At 50.5% G+C, this 22,695-nt stretch overlaps 1 protein-coding gene across 1 annotated transcript in view; it reads right to left on the bottom strand.

The window, feature by feature from the left end:
• Positions 1 to 22,695, bottom strand: part of TCEA3 (transcription elongation factor A3) — a 37,425-nt gene that overhangs the window by 2,102 nt on the left and 12,628 nt on the right. The window contains exons 5-10 of the mRNA XM_080801460.1: positions 20,617 to 20,679; positions 10,865 to 11,028; positions 10,643 to 10,699; positions 8,115 to 8,269; positions 2,475 to 2,621; positions 563 to 634 (exon numbers count right to left, since the gene is read on the bottom strand). Of these exons, the coding sequence (XP_080657586.1) occupies positions 563 to 634; positions 2,475 to 2,621; positions 8,115 to 8,269; positions 10,643 to 10,699; positions 10,865 to 11,028; positions 20,617 to 20,679 (658 nt within the window). The remainder of the gene's footprint in view (positions 1 to 562; positions 635 to 2,474; positions 2,622 to 8,114; positions 8,270 to 10,642; positions 10,700 to 10,864; positions 11,029 to 20,616; positions 20,680 to 22,695) is intronic.

Below are 22,695 nucleotides of genomic sequence, written 5' to 3'. Positions count from 1 at the left end.
GGGTTCAAAGGAAATCCCATCTGTGAAAGCACTCTGCAAAGAGGTACGGTCCGAAGGCAGAGTGCTGTTGCTTTTCCTCCCCTCTGTGGATCTCACAAGGCTGACTGCAGCTGTGCTCAAAGGACAGACTTGCCCACCCTGTGATAAAATGTGGGCTGCAGGGCACCTGGGTGGCTCAGTTGGTTGAGCGACTGCCTTCGGCTCAGGTCATGATCCCGGAGTCCCGGGATCGAGTCCCGCATTGGGCTCCCAGCTCCATGGGGCGTCTGTTTCTCCCTCTGACCTTCTCCCCTTTCACGCTCTCTCTCAATTAAATAAAATAAAATCTTTAAAAAAAATGTAGGCTGCGGCTCCCACCCACGCTGGGTGCCTTCCGAAACAAAAACATGCACACGCACCTTCTCCCCGCCTCCCCGACAACCACCCGCCACTATCTCCAGCTCAGCAGACCCACTCTGCACAGGCTGGTCGGCCCTCCCTTCTTGGCTGTGGGTATAGGACTCCTTATGTGGGGCAGCAGCTGTGGATGACAGGGGAGGGAGAAAGTGACAGACATACAGACCTTCCAGCGATTGCCACATTCATTGCACAAGACAAAGGTAGTCATGGGCTCATCCGCACTGCGTGTCTGCACCTGAGAGAGAGAAAAAGAGAGAGCTGGACCACTCAGGAATTCACCCCCATGCTCTAAGACCTGCCATGGCTCCCACTGTCTGCAGCAGTAGGTCCAAATCCCAGAGCTTGGCACTGTTATTCCTGCCCCCCTCATCACTGAGAGCTCCAGAGTGTACACCTCCCCTCCTCGGGGCCATCAGCTCACCTCCAGTGCCCCACTGGCTCAACCAGCCCTCTGCCCTTTCGCTTTTGTTCTTTATCCTTCAGAACAGATCACTCTTCTCTCGCTTCAAGGCTCATCTCCCACAGGAGTTATTTCCTGACTCACCTCTGAAAATACCCCGTTGGCTGTGCCTCGCTGATCAGAACTTCAGGGAGCTAGACGCGCCCTTAAAGATCATCTAGTTCATTCCTTTATTTATTTGTTTGTTTAAGTGGGCTCCACACCCAGCTCCCAGTGCGGGGCTCAAACTCACAGCCTAGAGATCAAGACCTGAGCCGAGATCAAGCAGGGATGCTTCCCAACGAGCCACCCAGGCGCCCTCCCCCACTCTCCCCGTTCCTTATGATGTCAGAAGTGCAAGACTTGAGGCCCAGAGAGGAAAAGCAAGTTGAAGGTCAGCGGACCCCTGGGACACTCTAATGTCCTGTTTCCCAGTTTCTCACGCCCTTGACCAAACCAGGAATATGCAGGAATCGGGCTTCCCCCAGCAAACCCCTTGCACTTACAGATTGAACAATTACTGTTCTGATTGTCTACAGCCAACCCTGGGTGCATATGATGTGTTACTTTGCTGATACTCCGCTCTGCTGTGATGTCAGCTGGGAGTCTGTGAGGGTGGGGGAGGGTAGTCGCCCGGGCTCCTGAGTGACCCCTGCGGCGGGCCAGGAGGGCACAGCTCAGCCCAGCCTCCTTACTGCAGAGCAGTAACACTGGAGGGACGATAACACTGGGGTTTCTCTGTGCAGAGCAAACTTGGCTAATGGGTGGTTTACTTCTGGTGGGAGGCAACACACAGGAAACACATCACTCCACATGGAAATGGGCTTGGAAGAAAGCAGGAGGCTTGCACAAACATCTCTGAATTCCTGGATGGGAATGCTTTGAGAGACTCTTCCAGAACGGCAGGGTTGGCTGTATTTCTGCAGTGGCCACAGATTCCCGAGGGCAAGGTGCTCTAGGTAAATCTTGCTTGCCCAGCAGAATGAATAGAGTTCTAGAGTGACTATGTACAAATTAGAATCCAAGAAGAGTAGTGCCCCAAGACCATAATATGGACAACCCAGAAACAGAAGGTGGTTCTTGGGTTTTAAGTCCTTCAGAGGAGGGGGTCTCCACAGCCTTCTGCGACCCCTCCACGCCAGAACAGTGGTCTTCAGCCTTAGGACTGGGGGCTACATGCCTTCAACTCAGCGGGCCACGTTGGCTATATTTCAGGCAGGCAGAAAAGTCTCGATCTGGGTTTGTTACTATCCCCGCCATTTAGGACTGTCTTGGCCACCTTGGACAAAGTTGTGAAGCTTGACCCTGTCTGGGCCTCAGTTCCCCTATGTAGGAAATGAGGGAACCAAGTTTTCTATTGCTAAGTTTCTTTCCAACCATCTGTGACTCTCCAGAAAGCCGTGCTTAGTAAGTCTGGCTCCTCCTATTCTTGGTTCAGGGTGGACCAGAGCTTGCTGGCCAGGCCTCACAGACCCCAATCTGGATGATTCCATATGCAGGAGAACATTTTCTAGAAGCCACGGAAACAGCAAGACTTGGCCTTGTCTCTGCAGCCCGGAGTTTTAGTCCTTTCTCCCCCCCACTCCTCCCGAAGCTGCCTTTCCACCTCTGCGCCCCCACAGCCCCCGTCCCACACCTGGTTATAGGTACAGTTCTTCTTCTTGCATTTGCTGCACTGGAAAAGGTCAGTGGTGGTACCGCCCGTCTTGGCCATCTGGTGCTCACGGATAGCCTCCTGGGTCATGGCGTTCCTCAACTCCCTCAGCTCATCGCTGGCCATTTCCTGGAGAGAAAGGAGTCTGCCCTTCAGGGCTACAGAGTCCCAGGGACCCTGCCCCCCCGCCCCACCCGGTTTCTAGAAAGCCTCAACAGAAGAGACGGGAACATCCTGGATTGAGGACAAGGAGCTGGAGGGAGGCCTGGACTCCTGGCCTCGCCCCAGCTTGGAAAAAGCTATACCCAGAGAGTCTGCATCCTGCTTTGGGTGGGAAGGCAAACCTGTAGGCTCTGACTGGGCCCAGAGCGGGAGGGCATGTGTGGGAGAGCAGAAGGCAAACAGCTTCCGCCCCAGGGTCAAGAGCTTGTGTACATTTCCTCAGATCTGGTGCTCACGCCCCCTGCCAGTGCCTTTAGGTACCCGCCTGAGCCTTCCTGCTTGAGTTGCCTGGATCGTGACCCCCTGATCTGTGCTGTTCCCCTTTACCTTCCGGTCTGGACTTGACCCAGTGCCTGTCCAAATTGCAATCACGGCCTAGTCCATTCTGCCTGCTGGGAACCTTGACTTGCTGCGGCCGCCCTGACCCCCGTGGGACCCGAAGCTCCTGGGTTCACACAGCTAACTGCTTCCCTGCGTCACAGAACATCTTTCTCTTCAAGCTCCTATAGAACAGTCTCCCATCTCCTGTCCGCTCACCGCAGACACCCAGCATCTGCATTATCCAGGTCCTATCTTCACCCATCTCCCTGGCCACCTGACTCCCCTTTCAACCCCTGCCGGAGGACAGCAGACAAGGGACACTCAAACTGGAGAGAGCTCTAGGTGAGGTTGGTTTGGGGAAGGGAAGATGGCCAGAGCTAATGTTCAAATGAGAACCTGGTGTGGGGTAAACATTTCCATTGTCGTTATCTATTCCCGACTCCTTAAACCGTGGAAAAAGTTTTGGCACAAAGGTCGGAAACTGTAGTGGGCCGATCGCGGCATTGTCACCACTTGGGCTTCCTGATGAAATGCAGAGACCTCTGAATGCAAAATCTTAAGGGCAGGCCTGGGGAATTTTACTAGTGCCCTCAAGTTATTCTGGTCCTTGCCAATGTATAAGTCCAACCATATTCAGTTCAAGGACTAGGTCCTAACCCTGGGCAGGGGTGTACAGAGAAACAAGTCAACCAGGGGCCATGTAAGCAAAAAGCAGCTAACTAGGGCGCCTGGGTGGCCCAGTGGGTTAAAGCCTCTGCCTTTGGCTCAGGTCATGATCCCAGGGTCCTGGGATCGAGCCCCGCATCGGGCTCTCTGCTCAGCAGGGAGCCTGCTTCCTCCTCTCTCTCTGCCTGCCTCTCAGCCTACTTGTGATCTCTGTCTGTCAAATAAATAAATAGAATCTTAAAAAAAAAAAAAAGCAGCTAACTTTCATTTGGGGGGAAATCCAGAGCCTAAGGCATTCATTCAAAGAGAACTAGATGTCAATTTACTGAATGCCTTTAACTGCATTTGCGAGCTGGTGAATAGGTCTCAGCCTTAGGAGAGCCTGATTTGTCCCGGTCACTAATTTCCATAGTGTAAATGCTCCTTCCATGGCCAATTTCAAGCTACTCATGTGGGGTAACTGAGTGCAGAGCTAGGAACAGCCACACAGGACCACCTTTCTTGAGCTGGCCAGCAGGCCCTGACCACTGGACTGCCCCGACCACTGTTTCTGAGCCCTAAGGATTCAGATATGCAGATGGGCCACCTGCCCCCAGGTAATGCTCATCTGGTAGAGTCTCCAGGTATATAGCCAGGATTGTGAGATAGCAGAGCAGCTCCCTAAGGCGGAGTTACACACAGCACAGGGGGAAGCCCAGAGGAGGGTGGCTAACTGCTCCGGGGCAGGAAGGCTCGTTGAAGAAACTGACACCTTAACTAGTCTTGAAAGATAAGCAGGAGTTCTCTAGGGAAACAGCCCTTCTAGAGAAAGAATAGTAGACACAAAAGATCAGCCGAGAATAACACACAGGGGAAAGGGTGTTTGGGGGTGTGTTCAAGCTGGGAGATGTGGCGGGGGGTCCGATGGTGGAAAGGGGGTCTTGTGTACCAGTTACGAAACAGAACAGGAAAACACCCGCTCACCAATCCATTTACCTGTCTCCGCTCTGCCTTATGGAGGAGGCCGTGTCAAAGACACCTGGAGTAAACACAGCACGGCAGTTTAGTACAGCACTGTAATAAGGTGGGGCATGAGGATGGGGATAGAGCGGGAGAGGACACCGGTCCACTGTGTATGCATCTTGACAGGAGGAACCCTGAAGGCGAACCCCATGAGCAGGAGCTGCGCGGCTATGACGTGCCAGGCACGGGTCTCAGTCCCGGGCGAGCAGCGCACAGACAGAACCCCCCCCTCCTCACGGGGTCAAGGGTACAGCCACTCCATGGCCCTAAAGAACATCTCAGAATCGACTCCATTCTGGGATGCTTCTGGGTAAAGAGGAGAAGAGGGAAGGAAGATTGAGGGAGGAAAGAGGGAGACATGGGATACAGAGAGGGACACCCACGTACAAGGGCATCCGCTCTCCCAGGCTCTCCCTGATGGCCGCTCCTGTGTCCTGAGCCAGAACATAGCAAGCTGTCCAACCCCAAGCTGTTACTGTTCTTACTGGATCAAAAATGGTCTTATATTTCTTTTTTTTTTTTTTTAATTTTAGGGGCGCCTGGGTGGCTCAGTGGGTTAAAGCCTCTGCCTTCGGCTCACGTCATGATCCCAGGGTCCTGGGATCGAGCCCCGCATCAGGCTCCCTGCTCAGTGGGGAGCCTGCTTTCCCTCTCTCTCTGCCTGCCTCTCTGCCTATTTGTGATCTCTCTCTCTGTCAAATAAATAAATAAAATCTTAAAAAAAAATACTGCCTTAAAATTTTTTTTTAAGATTTTAATTATTTATTTGAGAGTGAGAGTGAGAGAGAGAGAGAGCGAGAGCAAAAGAGCACAGAGGGAGAGGGAGGAGACTCCCTGCTGAGCAGGGAGCTAGACCTGGGGGTTGATCCCAAGACCCCGGGATCATGACCTGAGCTGAAGGCAGACACTTAACCAACTGAGCCACCCAGGCGCCCCTGGTCTTATATTTCTTACAGAAGCTTTCTGCCTGGGACCAAAGAGGACCCAGGATGAAGAGCTCCTCTCATTTGATGCCTGGACGGTGGGCAGAGGGTAGGGTCCTTGGTGCGTGGCCCCATGGAGGGCCTGCTAGGTTCTCGGCTCGCTCCTCTGGGTCTGGTCAGACTCTTCTTGGCCATGGGTTGACCACCTGATTCTCTTGCTCTGTCCTAGCAAACAGTCCTTGTGTGGAGCCCGCATGTCGGGCTTGGCCAGTTACTTTGCTGGGATATCTGGGGTCTGTCTTTGTCTTAATCCAGACAGTCAGCTCCATTCTGACCTCTAGCTTATGGGAACTTGCTGGGCTTGGCTCGAACCTGTGTCTATACCTTGCTCTTGGTTCTCCTGGGCCTGGTCTCCCCATGCCTTGGATTGCCTGGAAGAGTCTCTTGAGAGCATTCCTACAAGGCACACGCATAGAAGTAGGGCTTGATCCCAGGACCCTGAGATCACAACCTGAGCAGAAGGCAGATGCTTAATCCATTGAGCCCCCCAGATGCCCAAGACCAGATATTCTGAATTAAGCCAAAAGAGAACCCTGGTCCACCTGTGCCAAGTTCCTCCATTTGATGCTAAAACCAGGGCTTGCTCTTGTTTGGGGTATTTGAGGAAAGCAGTGAAGAGAGAAATTAATATACAGCCACTACATCATTCCCCCCCCCCACCACACACACACACACACACACAATACCAAGTACATTCCACACATTACACACACCACACAAACTACACATGACACACACCCACCACACATGCCACAAACGCACACAGGCACCCCCTTGCCAACAGCATCAAGGTTCCCAGACGTCCTGAGGCACAGCCAGACTCCAGGATCCCAATGCCCTGCCCTTCCCCTTGTCTGGGCCTCTCTGACTTGGTGGAGCTCGCCCGGAATCCCCTGGATCAGCCCAGGCAACCAAAGGCCACTCAGATCTGATGGTGTTCAAAAGGTGTTTCCAAGATGTGGGCTCTGAAATTCGATCTGGGTTCGAATCCTCACCCATCACTTACCAGTTGTGTGAGGCTTCAGTTTTTCTCATCTATAAAATGGGGATAAAGATTTCCTCTTTCACAGCATGGTGCTCGGGGTTACAAGAAATGTCAGTCACTGAGTCTATCATATAAGAATTCTGGGGAGGGCTTTACCTATTATTATATTAACCTAAACACTCATATGTATTAACTCATTCAGTCTTTCATGAGATAGCTATTATTATTTTTTTTAAAGATTTTATTTATTTATTTGACAGAGATCACAAGTAGGCAGAGAAGCAGGCAAAGAGAGAGGAGGAAGCAGGCTCCCTGCTGAGCAGAGAGCCCGATGCGGGGCTCGATCCTAGGACCCTGGGATCATGACCTGAGCCGAAGGCAGAGGCTTTAACCCACTGAGCCACCCAGGTGCCCCTATTATTATTATTGTTATTTTTATTTTTAAGTAAGGGCTTGATGTCAACCCTGAGACTGAGCCCTGAGCTGAGACCAAGAGTCAGACGCTTAACCCACGGAGCCACCCAGTTGTCGCATATTAGTTATTATTATTCTCCCTGTTTTACAGATGAGAAAACTGAGGCCCGGAGAGGTTAAGTCACCTGTCCAAGAGCACACAGATAAGTGAGAAGAGCAGAATTTAAATCCATGCAGTCCGGCGCAGTTCTGAAGCTTGTAACCACTGCACTTACTTCCTCGGACAAGCTGTTCCCTCTTCCTTCCCTTACTGACTCCTTCAAGCTGGGTCAATCCTTCCCTGCTCTAAGTTCCTGGGGTGGCTCGATCGTGGCACTCACCACCTCTGAATTGTACACAGTTGCAAATATGTCTGTCTCCCCAGCAGGGACTATGTTCCAAGGAGACAGGGACTGCTCCTCTGCTTGGGCCCAGGATTACACAAGGCAGAAGACGGAGGCAGATGACGAAGCAGTAAAGAGTGGGTGTTGTGGGGCCCAAGAGCTTGCCTCGTAGCTTCGACATTTTTTTTTTTCTTAAAGATTTAAATTTTTAAAAAGTAATCTCTACACCCAACGTGGGGCTTGCACTCAGAAAAACCCTTGAGATGAAGAGTCACATGCTCCACAGACTGAGCCAAACACACCCCTGGTTTTGACGTCTTCTAGCTGGGTGCATAGGCAAACCAGTGAACCCTTTCGAGCCTCAGTATCCTCACCTGTAAAATGGGGATACTAAACACTTCGACCTCAGATGCTGTGAAGATACAACTGGACAATGAGCCTAAGGCACTTAGCACCGTGCTTAAGTCATAGTAGCTGTGTTCGCTATCCTGATGGTCCTGAAGCCTGGAGGGATGGGGAGTCGGAGAGGGTCTGTCTGAAAAAGACCCCAGCTCATCTCCACTGAGTCACAAGGCACAGAGGTGGGCAAAGCCGGAGGGGCCTGGCCTCCCACCCCGCGAGGCAGGGGTCCCAGCCCCACTCTCACCTCTGCCGTCATCTTGGCAATGAGCCCAGCAGAGATGGCCCCGCTGAGCACATTCCTCCTCAGGCTGGGGTTCCTGGGGTCCTTGAGGTTGCTGATCCGGCTGCGTACCCGGTTCCGGTACTTCATGTCTGTGCTCTTGAGCTCCTGGTAGATATGTGACCAGATACGTCAAGGACTAGCGAGCCACTCGTGGAGGGGCACAGAAGGGTGGGGAGCCACTCTCCGAAGCCCAAAGAGCCGCAGGACCTTCTTCTGTTCCTTTCCTCGGACTTGTACAGGGGTTGGGCACCTACATAGCCTCTGACCCCTGAAATGGGGATCTCGCTCAGGCATTCGGGGTCAGCGACACATCGGGGATGGGCAACGGCCTCCCCAGTGAGATCAGACCTTAACAAGCACAGTGGTGTCAGGGCCCCCAGGGATGGGCATGAGGGGGTTGTCTGAGCTTTCTGTGTGACTCCTGTGAGTCATATGACTTCTCTGTGCCTCGGTTTCCTTATTTATAAAATATCGGGCTATTACGAGGATTTAGCAAGCTACACTGCGTGATCCACTAGCCTAGGGGCTGGGACATCGAGTGCTCAACACTTAGGGGCTGTGAAGATAAGAACAGAGATGAAGACAACCCCAGTTTCGAAGGACCACTGGAAGGTGGGAGTCCAGCTATCAGAGGAAAACAAAAGACCAGGAGCCTCATGTTGAAGCCTCAGAGGTATTGCAAGAAAGACATCATTTTGTTCAATTGTGTTCCCAACATATTCGAGCATAGAACCACCTCCCCCTGCGCCTATCCCCTAGGAATACCTATTATCATGCCACGGAACCCACTCTGGGAATTGCTGGTCAGAGTTACTTCTCTTGAACAGATAAGGAAGCTGAGGCTTAGGAAGGATGCAGCCGAGCTCAAGGTCACAGGGCAAATTCCCAGCAGAGACAGGGTGGGAAGCCGGTAATGCTCTCTCCACTCTCCCCTCGCCAGGCAGGAAGTGGCCCTGACCAGGACAAGGTGGAGCCCAGGCCCGGGGGTCACTGACCCCTTCCGAGGGGCGCAGCCCTCTGGCTGCCACGTTACTGCGAGGTCTCTCCAAACAGGACAGATCGTTTGGGGACCCAGAGCATTCAAGCCCCTAGAACTCATCCTCCCCCTTATCTCCCACCTTCTAGGAACAAAGAGGTAAAGGGCTTGATGCAGGTCTGATTTCCGGTCCTACGGAAGAGGGAGGAAGGGAAGGAAGAAAGGCCAGGAGTGGAATGAGGTACCAGACCACCAGCCTTTGTTTCCAGCTGGGCTTGAAGGTCGAAAGGGACCTGTTTGGAGGGAGGGACGATTGCTTGGAGAGAATAGAGATGAAGCTCAGAGTTTTGCTCTGTGTTCCTGAATCACTGAGATTGATGAAAACGTATTTGGTGAGGAGTTCCATAGCCCAAGACGTGCTGGTTCATAATTAAAGGACAGTGGAGGGGAAGTCCCAGGAAGTATTCGGGAGGATATCCAGGTGGGCCTCACACAGGAGGTGGCAGCAGGGGAGGTGGTCAGACCAGACGGAGCAGGGACCGTCCCCAACAGACCCGACTGAGCTCCCTAGGTAGCCCTGGTTTAAAAGGGTCACTCACACCTCACTGAGACTCTCAGAACCCCTCTCCCCTGGGGATCCTGTCCTCCTCCCTCTACACCTCTTCCATATGCTGTGCATATGCTTTCATATGCAGAGAGGGAGTTCCTTCCCCCAAACAACAATCTGTTGGTGCAATGGGCCCACACGAATTGGGGGGGGTCACCTCCTCTCTGTCTACACAGCCCCCTTTCAAAGAGTAGGAGAATGGGTCATACGGAAAGAACTCAGGACATGGAATCCAAAGGCCAAGGTTTTCAGTCAAGCTGTGACACCCAGTCGTTCCTGAGCCTCAGTTTCCTGACCTGTAAAATGGGAGCAACAGCCCCTGTCTCATAGAGACCGTGAGAAGTGACAGAGCAGGAAGTGTCGGCTGCTCATCACAGGGCCTGGTACCCAGCAGGGAATCAATCTTCAGGGGAGAGAAGAGGGGAGAAGGCTGAGCACGAGGAATGCTGTCCTCCCTGTCCATTCTGATACTTGACACTGCAACCGAGCCACGTGACGACATGGCCTGTCTAGCACGGCGGTTGAGCTCTCAATTTCTAGAGTCACGCTTTCTGGGTTCAAATCCCAACTCTACCACGCCTGTTAGCTGCATGAGCTTTGGCGAGTGACTTAACCTCTCTGAGCCTGTTCACCTCCCTTGTAAAATGGGATTAGTCAGGGAACCTACCTTGCGGGATTGTTCTCAACCCTGAACGAGGTGCTGCTCATGAACAGCTTAGCAAGAGGCTGGCGGGTGCAAGACTTAATAAATGTTAGCTAGAATTAAGAACTCCGGTTCAGAGGCAGAACAGAGGGCTGTCCCCAGAGCCCTTCCCCTCCCCCTCACTGTCCCGGGTCCCTTGCACTTGGGAGACTCTGCCGCTGGACAGTCCGGGCACCCACAGCCCCGGCACAACTCAAGGATATGATCTTCGATTTCCGACGCCATCTTGTCACAGTTGACTCCATAGTCCTTGTAATCGTCTGTAAGAGATTTGGGAAGCACAGGCGTCAGCCAGACATGACCTTGGCAGTGGAGCCTGCCCGTACCGGAGACTGGAGTGTCCTGTGCCCCTCCTGAGAAAGACCCCATCTCATCCACCCTCTAGAAGCCCTTCCCTCCTCCACCCCCAGCCCAGGCCCTCTCACCTTCCGCCTTCAAGGCTGCTGAGAGCATCTCCACACACTTGTCCCGCACAGAGTCCCCTGTGAGATAGCACGGTGCCAGGAGGCAGACGGAGGGGGCAAATGTGGGGGTCAGGGGGCTGCTGGGTGTTTTGGGGGTCTCTGCTTTCGATTTGCTGCTGTTTGATCTGAGGATGACAAACAGTAATAGACATTTGGACATTAAGTGGATAAAGCCTTCCCTGAGCACCATTCTGGACGTTTTCATGGGTGATCTCCCTTAATCCTCACACATCACAATGAGGTAGGTGCTATTTTTAGGGGCTTGACATGGATCATCTCATTTAATCCTCATGACAACCCCACGAGGCTGCTTCTCTTCTTACCTCCCTGTTAGAGTTGCATTCGAAAGTGAATCGTAGGACTAGTCGCATTCACAATAATTTGACTCGGGTCACACACGTGGAAGCCAGAACTGAAACCCAAGGAGTTGAACTCAGGCGCCCAGACTCTTAACCCAGCGCTCTGCTCTGCAGGTTACAGAATGCTGTAACACCACGTGAAACCACACTATGATCCGTTAGACACCGCGCTAGCTGCTCTCTCTGTCTTCTCGCTGGACCATTTACTCACTCATTCAGTGAATGCTTAGTAGGCCCTTACTCTGCAGGTCCGGTGCTAAGAACAAAGGGTAAAGCAGACAAGTCAGCAAAGCTCCAATCCTCAAGGAGCTGACGGTCTAGTGACGGGTGAATTTATCACCACTGGCTTTTACCAGGTACCAGGCACTGTAGGAACATTTTCTAATCGAATCCCCAAAGCAGTCCTCGGTGGTGGATACTGTCCTCCTCCTCATTTGCAGATGAGGAAACAGAATGACACCACTGAGACTTGAACTCGGGTCTGTCTGAGTCCGAAGTGTACTCTTAACTCCCAAGATAGATTGCCTAAGAAGGATCTCATTTTGAGGACGCCTGGGTGACTCTGTTGGTTAAGTGTCTGCCTTTGGCTCAGGTCCTGATTCTGGGTTCCTGGGACTGAGTTCTGCATTGGGCTCCCTGGGGAGCCTGCTTCTCCTTCTGCCTGCCGCTCCCCCTGCTTATGCTCTTTTTCTCTCTGACAAATAAATAAAATCTTAAAAAAAAAAAGAATGATCTCATTTTGGTTTGGGCTTAAAAACCCACAAGTATATATACATGTATGTACAGATGACTGGCAGGATAACTTTGCGTCTTAGCGTGGGCGGTTTGTATAATAGATATTTCCCACAGATCTGGAGACTGGGAAGTCTGAGATCAAGGCGCTGGACAGAGCTCACTTCCTGGCTTGTAGACAACTACCTTTTTTTTTTTTTTAAGATTTTATTTATTTATTTGTTTATTTATCAGAGAGAGAGAGAGCATGCACAAGCAGGGGAAGAGTCAGGGTGGCAGGCAGAGGAGGAGAGAGAAGCAGGCTCTCCGCTGAGCAAGGAGCCCAATGCGGGACTCGATCCCAGGACTCTGGGATCTCGACCTGAGTCGAAGGCAGCGGTTTAACTGACTGAGCCACCCAGGCGTCCCGTAACTACCTTCTTGCTAGGTCCTCCCATGGCAGAGAGTGAGCAAACTCTCAGGTGTCTCTTATAAGGACACTAATCCTATCAGATCAGGGCGCTGCCCTCACGACCTCATTTAGTCTTCATTTACCCCCACAAAGGGTCTATCTCCCAATGCAGTCACTTTGCGGCTAGGGGCTTCAACATAGGAACATTCAGATGGCAACACCTTGTTAAGAGCAATAATTAATTATTATTATTAATTATATAATTGGTTATTGATCATAATAATTAGTACTTATTAATTATCTCTCTGAGGTGGAGATTTCAATCTCATCTTTGCTTATCGAGATTTTCTATATCTTCCCTGAAGAGTATATCTACTTCCGTAATGAGAAACTCTTCGGTTTTTTCTTCAAAAAAACATTTGATAGTCACGAGTGGTCACTCTAAGCTGATGGCTCAGACGGGCCTCCTGTGTTCCTGTTCTCAGGGAGCTCCCAGCAAAGGTGTGTCCCGTGTGTCCAGAGAGATGAATGGATACACGGAATGCGACATGGAATACAGTGGACGACCATCCAGCCACAGAAAGGAACGGAATCCTGAGATACGCTACAACATGGATGCCACGAACGGAAGACGTGGTGGGTGAGATGAGCCAGATACGAAAGGACAGATACTGTGTGATCCACTGACACGAAGTACCTGGAATCGTTACATCCACAGAGACAGGAAGTAGGATGGTGGTTGTGGGGGCTGGAGGAAGGGGGAAATGGGGTCCGGTTTCAGTTTGGGAGGATGAGAAAGTTCTGGAGATGGGACGGTGGTGGGGTTGTACCACAATGTGAATGTACTTAATGCCACGATACACTTAAAAATGGTTAAAATGGCTAAATTTTATGTTATGTATATTTTGACCCAATAAAAAAAATCCATTTAGGAATCTTTAAAAAAAAATCCATCTAGGAAGTTCACAGAGTAAGAATAACCACACACTTTGACATATGCAATGATAAGTAATCTGTTTTTATATATTTGGCAAATCTTAATGCATTTGAAATGATAAAATATCTTTTTTCTTACGCTGGAAAAAAAAGGTTGAAACACACATTTTGTTATATATATTTTATCACGATAGAAAAGCTTAAAAAAAAAAAAAGAAGGAAGTAGTGATACACGCAACCAAAAAAACTAGGCTGAAGCTTGGACTGTTGTTGGTCCCTTTTGAGTCCTTGCAAAGAGGGTGCTGGGTGAGGGGAGACATCCGCCAGCATCCTGTTGGTGACCTGTGCAGATCAGTATCACAGTGCCAGCCCCCTTAGTAACCACACAGCCTAAGAAAGCTCAAAGAGGTCCCACAGTGCAGTGCAACTCAGTTCAAGTTCCACAGGGGATGGGGAGGAGGAGCTGGCCACAGAAGGAGCAGACAGGAAGATGCGTTCATGGCAGAAATGCACAGAAGTGTGAAACCCATGTTTTGCATGGGCAGTGTTGAAGGGCTCAGGGCACCTGAAGCGTGAGCCTGAGGGTGTTGGAGAGAAAGGACAGGACTTGTTAAGGGGTTTGTTAAAAAAAAAGGTAAAAGCCAAAGTCATCTTTTATTGCTTGTTTGCTATCTCTTCTCCATAACCCTGACTGTGGCAAGTTCCTGGCCCCATTTCACAGATGAGAGGATGGAGTGATAGTTCCACAACTCCCTCCCTTTCAGAGCTTCTTCTACACTACTCTTGGGGAGGGGCCAGGCGTCAAGATGCCTTCACCTTCATCTCCTTCAGTAACCCATCAGGATCAGCCAGCCAGTCCTTAGGCCTCCTCGGAAAAACTGACTCATGAGGGTTGAGTCTTCCTCCACTCCAGAGTCTTAACCCACTGAGCTCTTGCGGAAGGTCCTAAGGGGCTGCTGTATTTCTTAATTCCAGGGAGTGTTGTTCATATTGTCAGCTGGGTACCTCCTGGAGTTGTACAGTGCACAGCCTGGGCAGCTGCACCATACCTCTCTGGAGCTATGGACGCACTTCTTCCCCTCAGGAAGATGATCCTGGGCTTCTGAGAATTCAAACCCAAGGAGTTGTGTCTGGGAGTGAGGCTGACTGAGTAGCCTAAGCTTTCCAGTGTTAAAAATCTGGGGTGACAAGATCCAACATCCAACATCCTGCTAGGTACTCTTCAATGTAAATTCTGCTGGAGACCTTGTTGTTCCTCAGCCTTTGCTGTTTGGCTTGACCTGGCTTGGATGCCTTCTGTCAGCACAGACAACCTTGGATCACTGGGATTTTTGTGTTCTCTGGAACCCTGAGATTCCTCAAAGGTGCCTATGTGCTGCCTCAGAACTGATGCAGGCTGGGGAGGAAAGGCTCTGCTCTTGTAAGGTTTATATTTTGAATTATGAAAAATTTTGCCCAAAGGGATTTCCTAGCTTTTATTTGTTTTTTTAAATGTAGTTTGAAACTTTCTATTCTAGTTAAATTTACCCTGGATTTGACCCAACCCTGCCTGACAAGTGAGTGGCCTGGTGGCAGGCACAGGGCTGGGGAACCCAAGCTCCAGCCTGCTCTCTGCTGGAGTCAGATTTTGTGGGAGGGAAAGGTGTGGGTGAGGGGGGGCTGGGAAGGGGGTAAAGTCTAGAGCTTAAGGGGCTGCCTGCAATCAGTGGGAATCTCCCCATACCCAACCCTGGTCCTAGCCACTGGGCTCTCACCTACACAGCCATAATAGCCCCAAAGCTGATCTCCGGGCATCCTCTTGCCCTGCCCCCCTTACAATCCATTTGCCACATAGAAGCCTGGGGAACCTTTTCAAAAACTCACAGCAGATCTCATCACTCCCTGCTTCTGGCCCTCTAATGGCTTCCAGTTATTTTCAGCATAAAGTCAAACTCTTCACACCATGGCCTCCCAGCCCCCCTGACGTTGGCCTCTGCCTCCACTCTGACCTAATCTCATGCCACACTCCCCTTCAGTTCATGGAGGCTTCCCCACTGCACTGCTTCTTTCTCTTCCCTAAATACACCTGTTACTCCCACCACAGTGCCTTTGCACTGGCTGCTCCCTCCTCCGGGAAGGCTCTTCCTCCTCCAGATTTTCTTATGACTGGGCCTTTTCCCACCAGTCAGGTCTCAGCTCCAGTATCACATCTTCAGGGAGGCCTCCCCCAACCAGCCCAGTCAAGCAGCCTATCCCTGACCTGTAACTCCCTAGCACGTGACCTGATTTCTTTCATTCATAGCACTTATCCAAGTCTAGAATTAACTTGTTTGTGTGTTTATAAGCATTGTCTGCCTCCATCTCCAGATTACAGGTTCCAGAGTATAGGGACCCCTTTGGCTGGTTCACCACTGTTTCCAGCACCTGGAATAGCATTCTGGGCCAACACTTGATGAGTCTTTGTTAAATGCATGAATATAAGATGAGTTGAGAAATTTGGCTACAAAGAGATAAAAGGCACATCCAGGAGGCCTAGATAGAGCTGAACGGGGTGGGTGACAGGTCCTCTTTGTAAAGATAGAGACCTCTCTCCAAGCCAGTGTCTGTCAACTCCCACCACCCAGGCCAGCCCATCTTCAACTGTGATGGAGCCCCAGATTCTTCCTGGTGCTGGACCTCACTGAGCTACATGCCCCATCACCATATCCTCAATGTCTAGGATTCTCCAGTGGGGACCCAACAGGGAAGCCTGGAGCACACGTTGCTTAGAATGACGCATGATAACAAATGACAGCTCTCGTCTGGGGAATGCCTACACTAAGGTGGTATATTTATTAAGGATCCAAGCTGCTCCAGAGCCGAACTCCAAGGCTCAAGGCCTGACACCACCACTTTGTAGCTCTGTGACTCTGGGCTAGTAATGGGGATGACAACAGTACCCATCTTAGACAGTTTCTGATAGGATTCGAGTACCCAGGAGAATTCTAGCAATGAAGGGTTAGGTAATTTACCTAGATTGCCACATTAAGTGTGAGTATTATTACCAAGGATTATGTACTTACTGAGCATTTATATGGGTTGGGAACAGTGTTAAACATTTTGTTATCTCATTTAATCCTCATAACGACCTGGAAAAGGGTCATAATTACCCCCGTCTTACAGATCAGTAGGCTGAGGTTCAGAGAGTGGAACTGACTTGTCCAAGGTCATCCAACCAGCAAATGGCAGAACCACACCACAAACCGAGATCTGTCTGCTTCCAAATTCTTTTCAATACGTCTCACTGTGTTTCTACAAGGCAGAGAGTTTTCCAGGGTCGCCTAACCCAGGCTAGGTTAGGCTGCTTGTTGCTTTCTTCTCCCCACCTTCCCGGCAGGGCACTCCCAGCCCTGGTCCCTCCCCTTGGCTAGGAGCTGGCTGGCTGGCTGGCGTTCCTGTCTCGGTGCATTTCAGGCAGCCAGCCTCATTTTGCTTTCAGTGCACACGATCGGGAACAGCGACAAACTGCAGGGAAGGCATCACTGGCGGGGGTGGGGGTGGGGCGTCGGATTTATCAACAGCTTCCTTCTGCTCCCCGGATGTGCCAGCGCCAGCCCCACAGCCTGTGATCTGACATCACCAAGCCCGTAGAAAAATTCCACCCCAGGTCGGAACGGAGGCACCTGGAGGCCCGCTTGCTGCTCCTGCGCGCCACCTCGAGGACATTGCAGTTACTACACCGATAGGCAAGCCCAGCTGCCGGGTGACGACAAGTCAACAATTCAGACAGCGGGCTCGCGGGCTCCATACGTCTTCCTCCTTGTCACAGGGGTGCCCTGCGGGGTTCGCTCCATGATGCCCCAGCTACAGTTCCCAGAGCACCACGCTCACTCATATTACTACAGCTTTGCACCTTCCAGTCCCACTGCCGGTCAGGCCCTCTCCTGGCTTGTCCACCCAACTCCTCTTCTCTCAATTCTGAGCACAAATACATTATTTTGGAGGAAGTCTTCTTTGACTTCTCAAGTCATATTGAGACTCTTCCTATGTCCCCATTGAATGTTATACCTTCAAAAATTTTTTTTGTTTAAGAAGCATTTGGAAAACAAAACCAAAAAGCATTTTGGTGTCTGCCTCTATGTCAGTGATTTGCCACATGAAGGCAGAGATCCTGAGTTTACACCTTTGCCTGGGCTTAGAGGCTGCAGCTGGTGGGCTCCAAATGAATTTTGTTTGCCCTACTATGTCTCAGAAAAATAGGAATACATTGTCCATATTTAAAATTGGGAGTTTCAGGGGGTGCCTGGGGGGCTCAATGGGTTAAAGCCTCTGCCTTCAGCTCAGGTCATGATCTCAGGGTCCTGGGATCAAGCCCCGCATCGGGCTCTCTGCTCAGCGGGGATACTACTTCTCCCTCTCTCTCTGCCTGCCTCTCTGCCTACTTGTGATCTCTGTCTGTCAAATAAATAAAATCTTTAAAAAAAAATTGGGAGTTTCATATGAACCTCTAGATGTCCAGCTTTCCTTAAAAAAACAGGAAGACATGGCATGCAGGGCCTGCATTTCCACAAAACAACAAATAGCTGGGCTGGATAGTGAGTTCCCCCTTCAGACAGAGAGGTACGCTCCAGTCTGCCATGGTCTCCACTAGTCTCCCACTGTATGCACATGACCTTGGTCCTTGGAGCATGTTAGGTTTGCAAGGAGGTGCTCAACAAATGTGCTCATTGGATGGATGGATGGATGGATGGGTGGGGGGTGGATGGATGGATGGGTGGGAAAGATGATATCGAGAGGGAGAGTGTACAGGAAACAGTGTGGGTAGTAGATAAGGTGGGTTTACAAGACCTGCTTGTATTTCTCTGGATTCCCCACCCTCAATATGGAACGAGCAGGAAAGGGCACAACTGCTCTAAGGACAAACGTATTTTGCTTGACTGACCTTCAGAAAAAGAATGCATGACAGGAGGGAGTCAGGAGACTTCAAGGTCACAAGGCTAAGTCAGGAAAGGAATACGGAGGTATAAATCCTTACACAAACATGAAATGTTTTTCTTATAACATCACACCCAGAACTGGACTAGTGGTCAGTGTTTCCTTTTGGGATAGAACAATCCTTCATTATGCAGGTCTGTCCTTCATGTTCCAGGACATTTAGCATCTCTGGCCCCTGCCTAGTAAATGCCGTTGGGCTCCCGCCTCTCTCCCACTGCAGACCGAATGTTCGTGTCCTCCATTAAGTTATATGTTGAAGTCCTAACCCCCAATGTGATAGAATTTGGAGGTGAGGGCTTTGAGCGGTGATTCGGTTTAGATGAAGGTAGGGCCCCATGATGGGATTATTGGCCTTATAAGAAGAAAAGAGACCAGAGCTCACTCTGTGTGTGTGTGTGTGTGTGCACGCGCGTGTGTGTTGTGCAGACACAGCGAGAAGGTGGCTATCTGCAAGCCAGGCAAAGGGCCGTCATCGGGAACTGAGTTGGCTCATACCTTGGCATTCCCATCTTCCAGAACTGTGAGGAATAAATGCCTGTTGTTTAAGTCCATGATATTTCGTTACAGCAGTCTGAACTAAGATACCTCCGTGTCACAGTCATCACTGTGACCAAAAATACCTCTACGAATTTCTAAATGACTCTCCACTGAGAACCACTGGTGCAGAACCAGGATGACCCTGAGTCCTCCATTCTTAGGCCTCACTCATGGAAGACATCACCAGTTGACCACAGAACTCTTCCCTTCAGAGGCAGGATGTGGCCTCAGACTCCGACTCCAAGCAGCAGTACTCCCCAGATCCGCCACTCATCAGCAGGCACTTGGCAGCCATTTTGGACCACAGCAGCGCAGCACCCCATCAATATCCCAGGACTGTTTAATCTTCAAAAACCTTAAACAGCCTAATTTTTATGCCTCTTTTTTTTACAGTGGTAGTCTTACTGGTACATTAGGCCTCAAATAACTGTGTGGCTCCACACATAGTCTCCTGGAAGCCAACACATTTACCATCCTAACCTGGTTGCCCCGGCATCCAATATGGCCCCTGGACATGACTCACTAGCTTTGAGCCACCTCTACGTCACTTCCTCCTGCTCTGACCTCCCCTTGGACCATAGCTCACACTCCCTCTTTCAGTCACAATCTCTCCTTAGCCACCTCATCAAGGTCCATGGCTTCAAACGTTAGATCCATACTAGTGAGTCTGAAACTCAGATTTCTAGCCCAGACATTTTTCCTGAGTTCTGGCTTGGTATACCCTGAGTGCCTTCAACTTCTCCATCTGAATGACTAGGACACGCCTGAAACCCAACACATCCCCATCCCAGCTCTGTATCACCTGCTGCAGCCTGAGTTAGACGCAGTCTTCCCCATTCTGTCCTTGCCAGCCCTCAAGAGAAAAGTTTTGGAGTCATCTTGACTCTTGACATTCTCTGGTACCCCTCCCCAGCCTGTCAGGAAGCCCACCGTCATATCTTGCCTGAATTATTGAGTAGCCTCCTGGCTGGGCTCTGCTCCTGCCCTTGGCCCTGACAGCCCATTCTTAGCACAGCAGCTGAAGGCATTCTGATAAATTCCCTCGTGGGGCTCCTGTTCTATTCTATCCTCCAACTCTCCCGCCTCACTTTTCCACTCCAGCCCTGGCCACTTCACCGCCTCCTGACCCTGCCACTCAGGGTCCTGGCTTGGAATGACCCGGAGATCTGCATGGCTCATTCCTTCATCTCTTTGAAAGGTTTGTTCAAAGACGCTGTTCAAAGGCCACTGTTCAAATGACCATCCTTCCCAACCCCCTCACTCTGCCCTGTTGTCTCCACAATGCTCGTCACCTTCTAAATCATTGCCTGATTTATTTATTCTGTGGATTGCCTCTCACCCCTTGTTAGAATATAGGCCTCAGGACCGCAGAGATTTTGCTTTTGTTCATTGCTGTGTGTATCCTTGGCACCTAGAACATTTCCTGGCACATAGTTGCCCCTCAATAAATATTTGATGAATAAATAACTTGCTGACTTATGCTATTTCGGGTAACTAAAATGCAGAGATCCCACTCCAGGGATAAGTTCTCCAGACCTCTGTCCTCACTGGGTCCAACTTGACCTTGAGAATATTCCCTAGATAGTGTTGGGGCAATAGTGACTGGTCAGCCACCCGAGTGAAGGAGCCGTCCCTCTGATTCAGGGTCCCATTCAGTCTTCCTGTGTAGGTCCTAGAGTCTGCAAGGAACATAACATACGAGGCTTTCTGCTTTCCTCTGCCCCCAGGCTGTCTCCATGAAAGCAGAGAGGGGAACACATGCTGAACAGCACCTCTGGGATGGAGAAGCCCGTGGCTTCTTTTACCTTTCCATCGGTGGCCTTTTTGGAGAGGAGCTGGCTGAAGACTTGGAGTCCGCAGAGTCCCTCCTGAAAGAAGAGAAATTGGAGATGAGACTCCTTAAGTTAGCACCAGGACGGATCCCGAGAGCTCAGAGGCTGGGGAGAAAGCTTCTGGGAGCCAGGCCTGCTGGGCTGAGGGTGGTGGAACCCACCTGGACCATGGCTGCCCGGAGATGAAGCTGCAAGTTGTGCGGGCTGGACACCTGCTCCTACCCTCCATTAAATGAAGCAATCAAGGGAAGGGGGTCTTATACGTGCCATGTACATTATGTGTGTTATGCATATGTTACTAGTGGGTTTTTTTTTTTTGGAAAGATTTTATTTATTTATTTGACAGAGATCACAATCAGGCAGAGAAGCAGGCAGAGAGAGAGGAGGGGGAAGCAGGCTCCCTGCTGAGCAGAGAGCCCGATACGGGGCTCAATCCCAGGATCCTGGGATCATGACCTGAGCTGAAGGCAGAGGCTTTAACCCACTGAGCCACCCAGGCGCCCCTAATGGGTTGTTTTTTTTTTTTTTTTTTTTTGGAAAAATTTTTAATTTTTAAGTAATCTCTATACCCAAACTGGGGCTCGAACTTACAACCCTCAGATCAAGAGTCACGTGTTCTACCAACTGAGCCAGCCAGGCACCCCCACACCTTTACTTTGTGTTACTAATTATTAATCATTAATTCTCAACAGACTCCCCTCCTCCTTGCTGTCAGGCAGGCCTTGGCTAGCTGGAGTCCATGGAGACCGGCATTCCTGGGACTGCCTGTTCTCAGGAGGAGCCAAGGAGCTGGAAAAGATCAGCTTCAGCCTCCCCTGCGGGCACCTTACTTAGGAGAAGCAGAGAGAGGCACACAGGCCTTGGAGATAGTAGAGCTGTTAAAATGACAAGTGAAATGGTGCATAAAATTAGACGCATACTATTTCTAAAGTCACACAAGAGAACCAATGCCTAGGAGGAAAAAAGATTGAAAGAAAATGTGATCGTGGCTCCTGGCTGGCTCAGCCAGTAGAGAATGGGACTCTTGATCTCCGGTAGTAAATTGGAGCCCCCTGTTGGGTGTAGAGATTACTCAAAAGAAAAAAAAAAATCTAGGAGCACCTGGGTGGCTCAGTTGTTAAGCATCAGCCTTAAGCTCTGGTCATTATCTCAGGGTCCCGGGATCAAGCCCCACATCAATGCGCCCCGCATCAGGCTCCCTGCCGGCGGGGAGCCAACTTCTCCCTCTCCCTCTGCTCCTTTCCCCGCTCTTGCTCTCTGGCTCTCTCAAATAAATAAAATCCCTAAAAATAAAAATAAAAAAATCTGAAAAAAAAAGGGAAAGAAGGAAAATACAACCACGGTTACAGTAGGGTGATGGGATCAGAGGTGAAAATTAGTTTCTATTCTCCAAAATGCATGTAGCTACATTCTCTTTTTGCTATCTAATACGTTTCCCCCTTTTAATGGTTTTATATGAAATTAATCTGTCTATAAATTGTAACCATCACTCCCCATTTCACTTACCCAGGCTTCCTTTTTTTTTTTTTTTTAAGTAATTTCAGCGCCTGATCTGGGACTGGAACTCATGACCCTGAAACCAAGAGTTGCATGCTCTACTGACTGAGTCAGCCGGGTGTCCCCCGAGACTTCTTTTTAAGTGCAGGGCGGGCATCCCCTTTCTAAGGTACTACAAAATATTCTTACCTACTATGTATATTATCTGACCAGCCCCCATGTAAATTCCACAAGCACAGAGCTTGGTGGGTTTGTTCACTGTGGCGGACGCTGTCCCTGCAGAGCCCACATCCCCTCAGGCACTCACTCTCCCCGTGTACTGGGACTCAAGGACTCCATGCTGTGGGGTACCCCAGCCTGTGCCCGAGAGAGTTCTCCGTGCCAGCCAGTGCCAGCCAGCCAATGGGATGGAAGTGCCAAGGAGGGGGCACCTGGGTGGCTCAGTGGGTTAAGACTCTGCCTTCAGCTCAGGTCATGATCTCAGGGTCCTGGAATCGAGTCCCCATCGAGCTCTCTGCTCAGCAGGGAGCTTGCTTCCTCCTCTCTATCTCTCTG

Source organism: Martes martes, assembly GCF_963455335.1.
Source record: "Martes martes genome assembly, chromosome: 4".
NCBI lineage: Eukaryota > Metazoa > Chordata > Mammalia > Carnivora > Mustelidae > Martes > Martes martes.
Note: the sequence above shows the minus strand (reverse complement) of the source record. Positions and strands in the feature narration are given on the sequence as shown.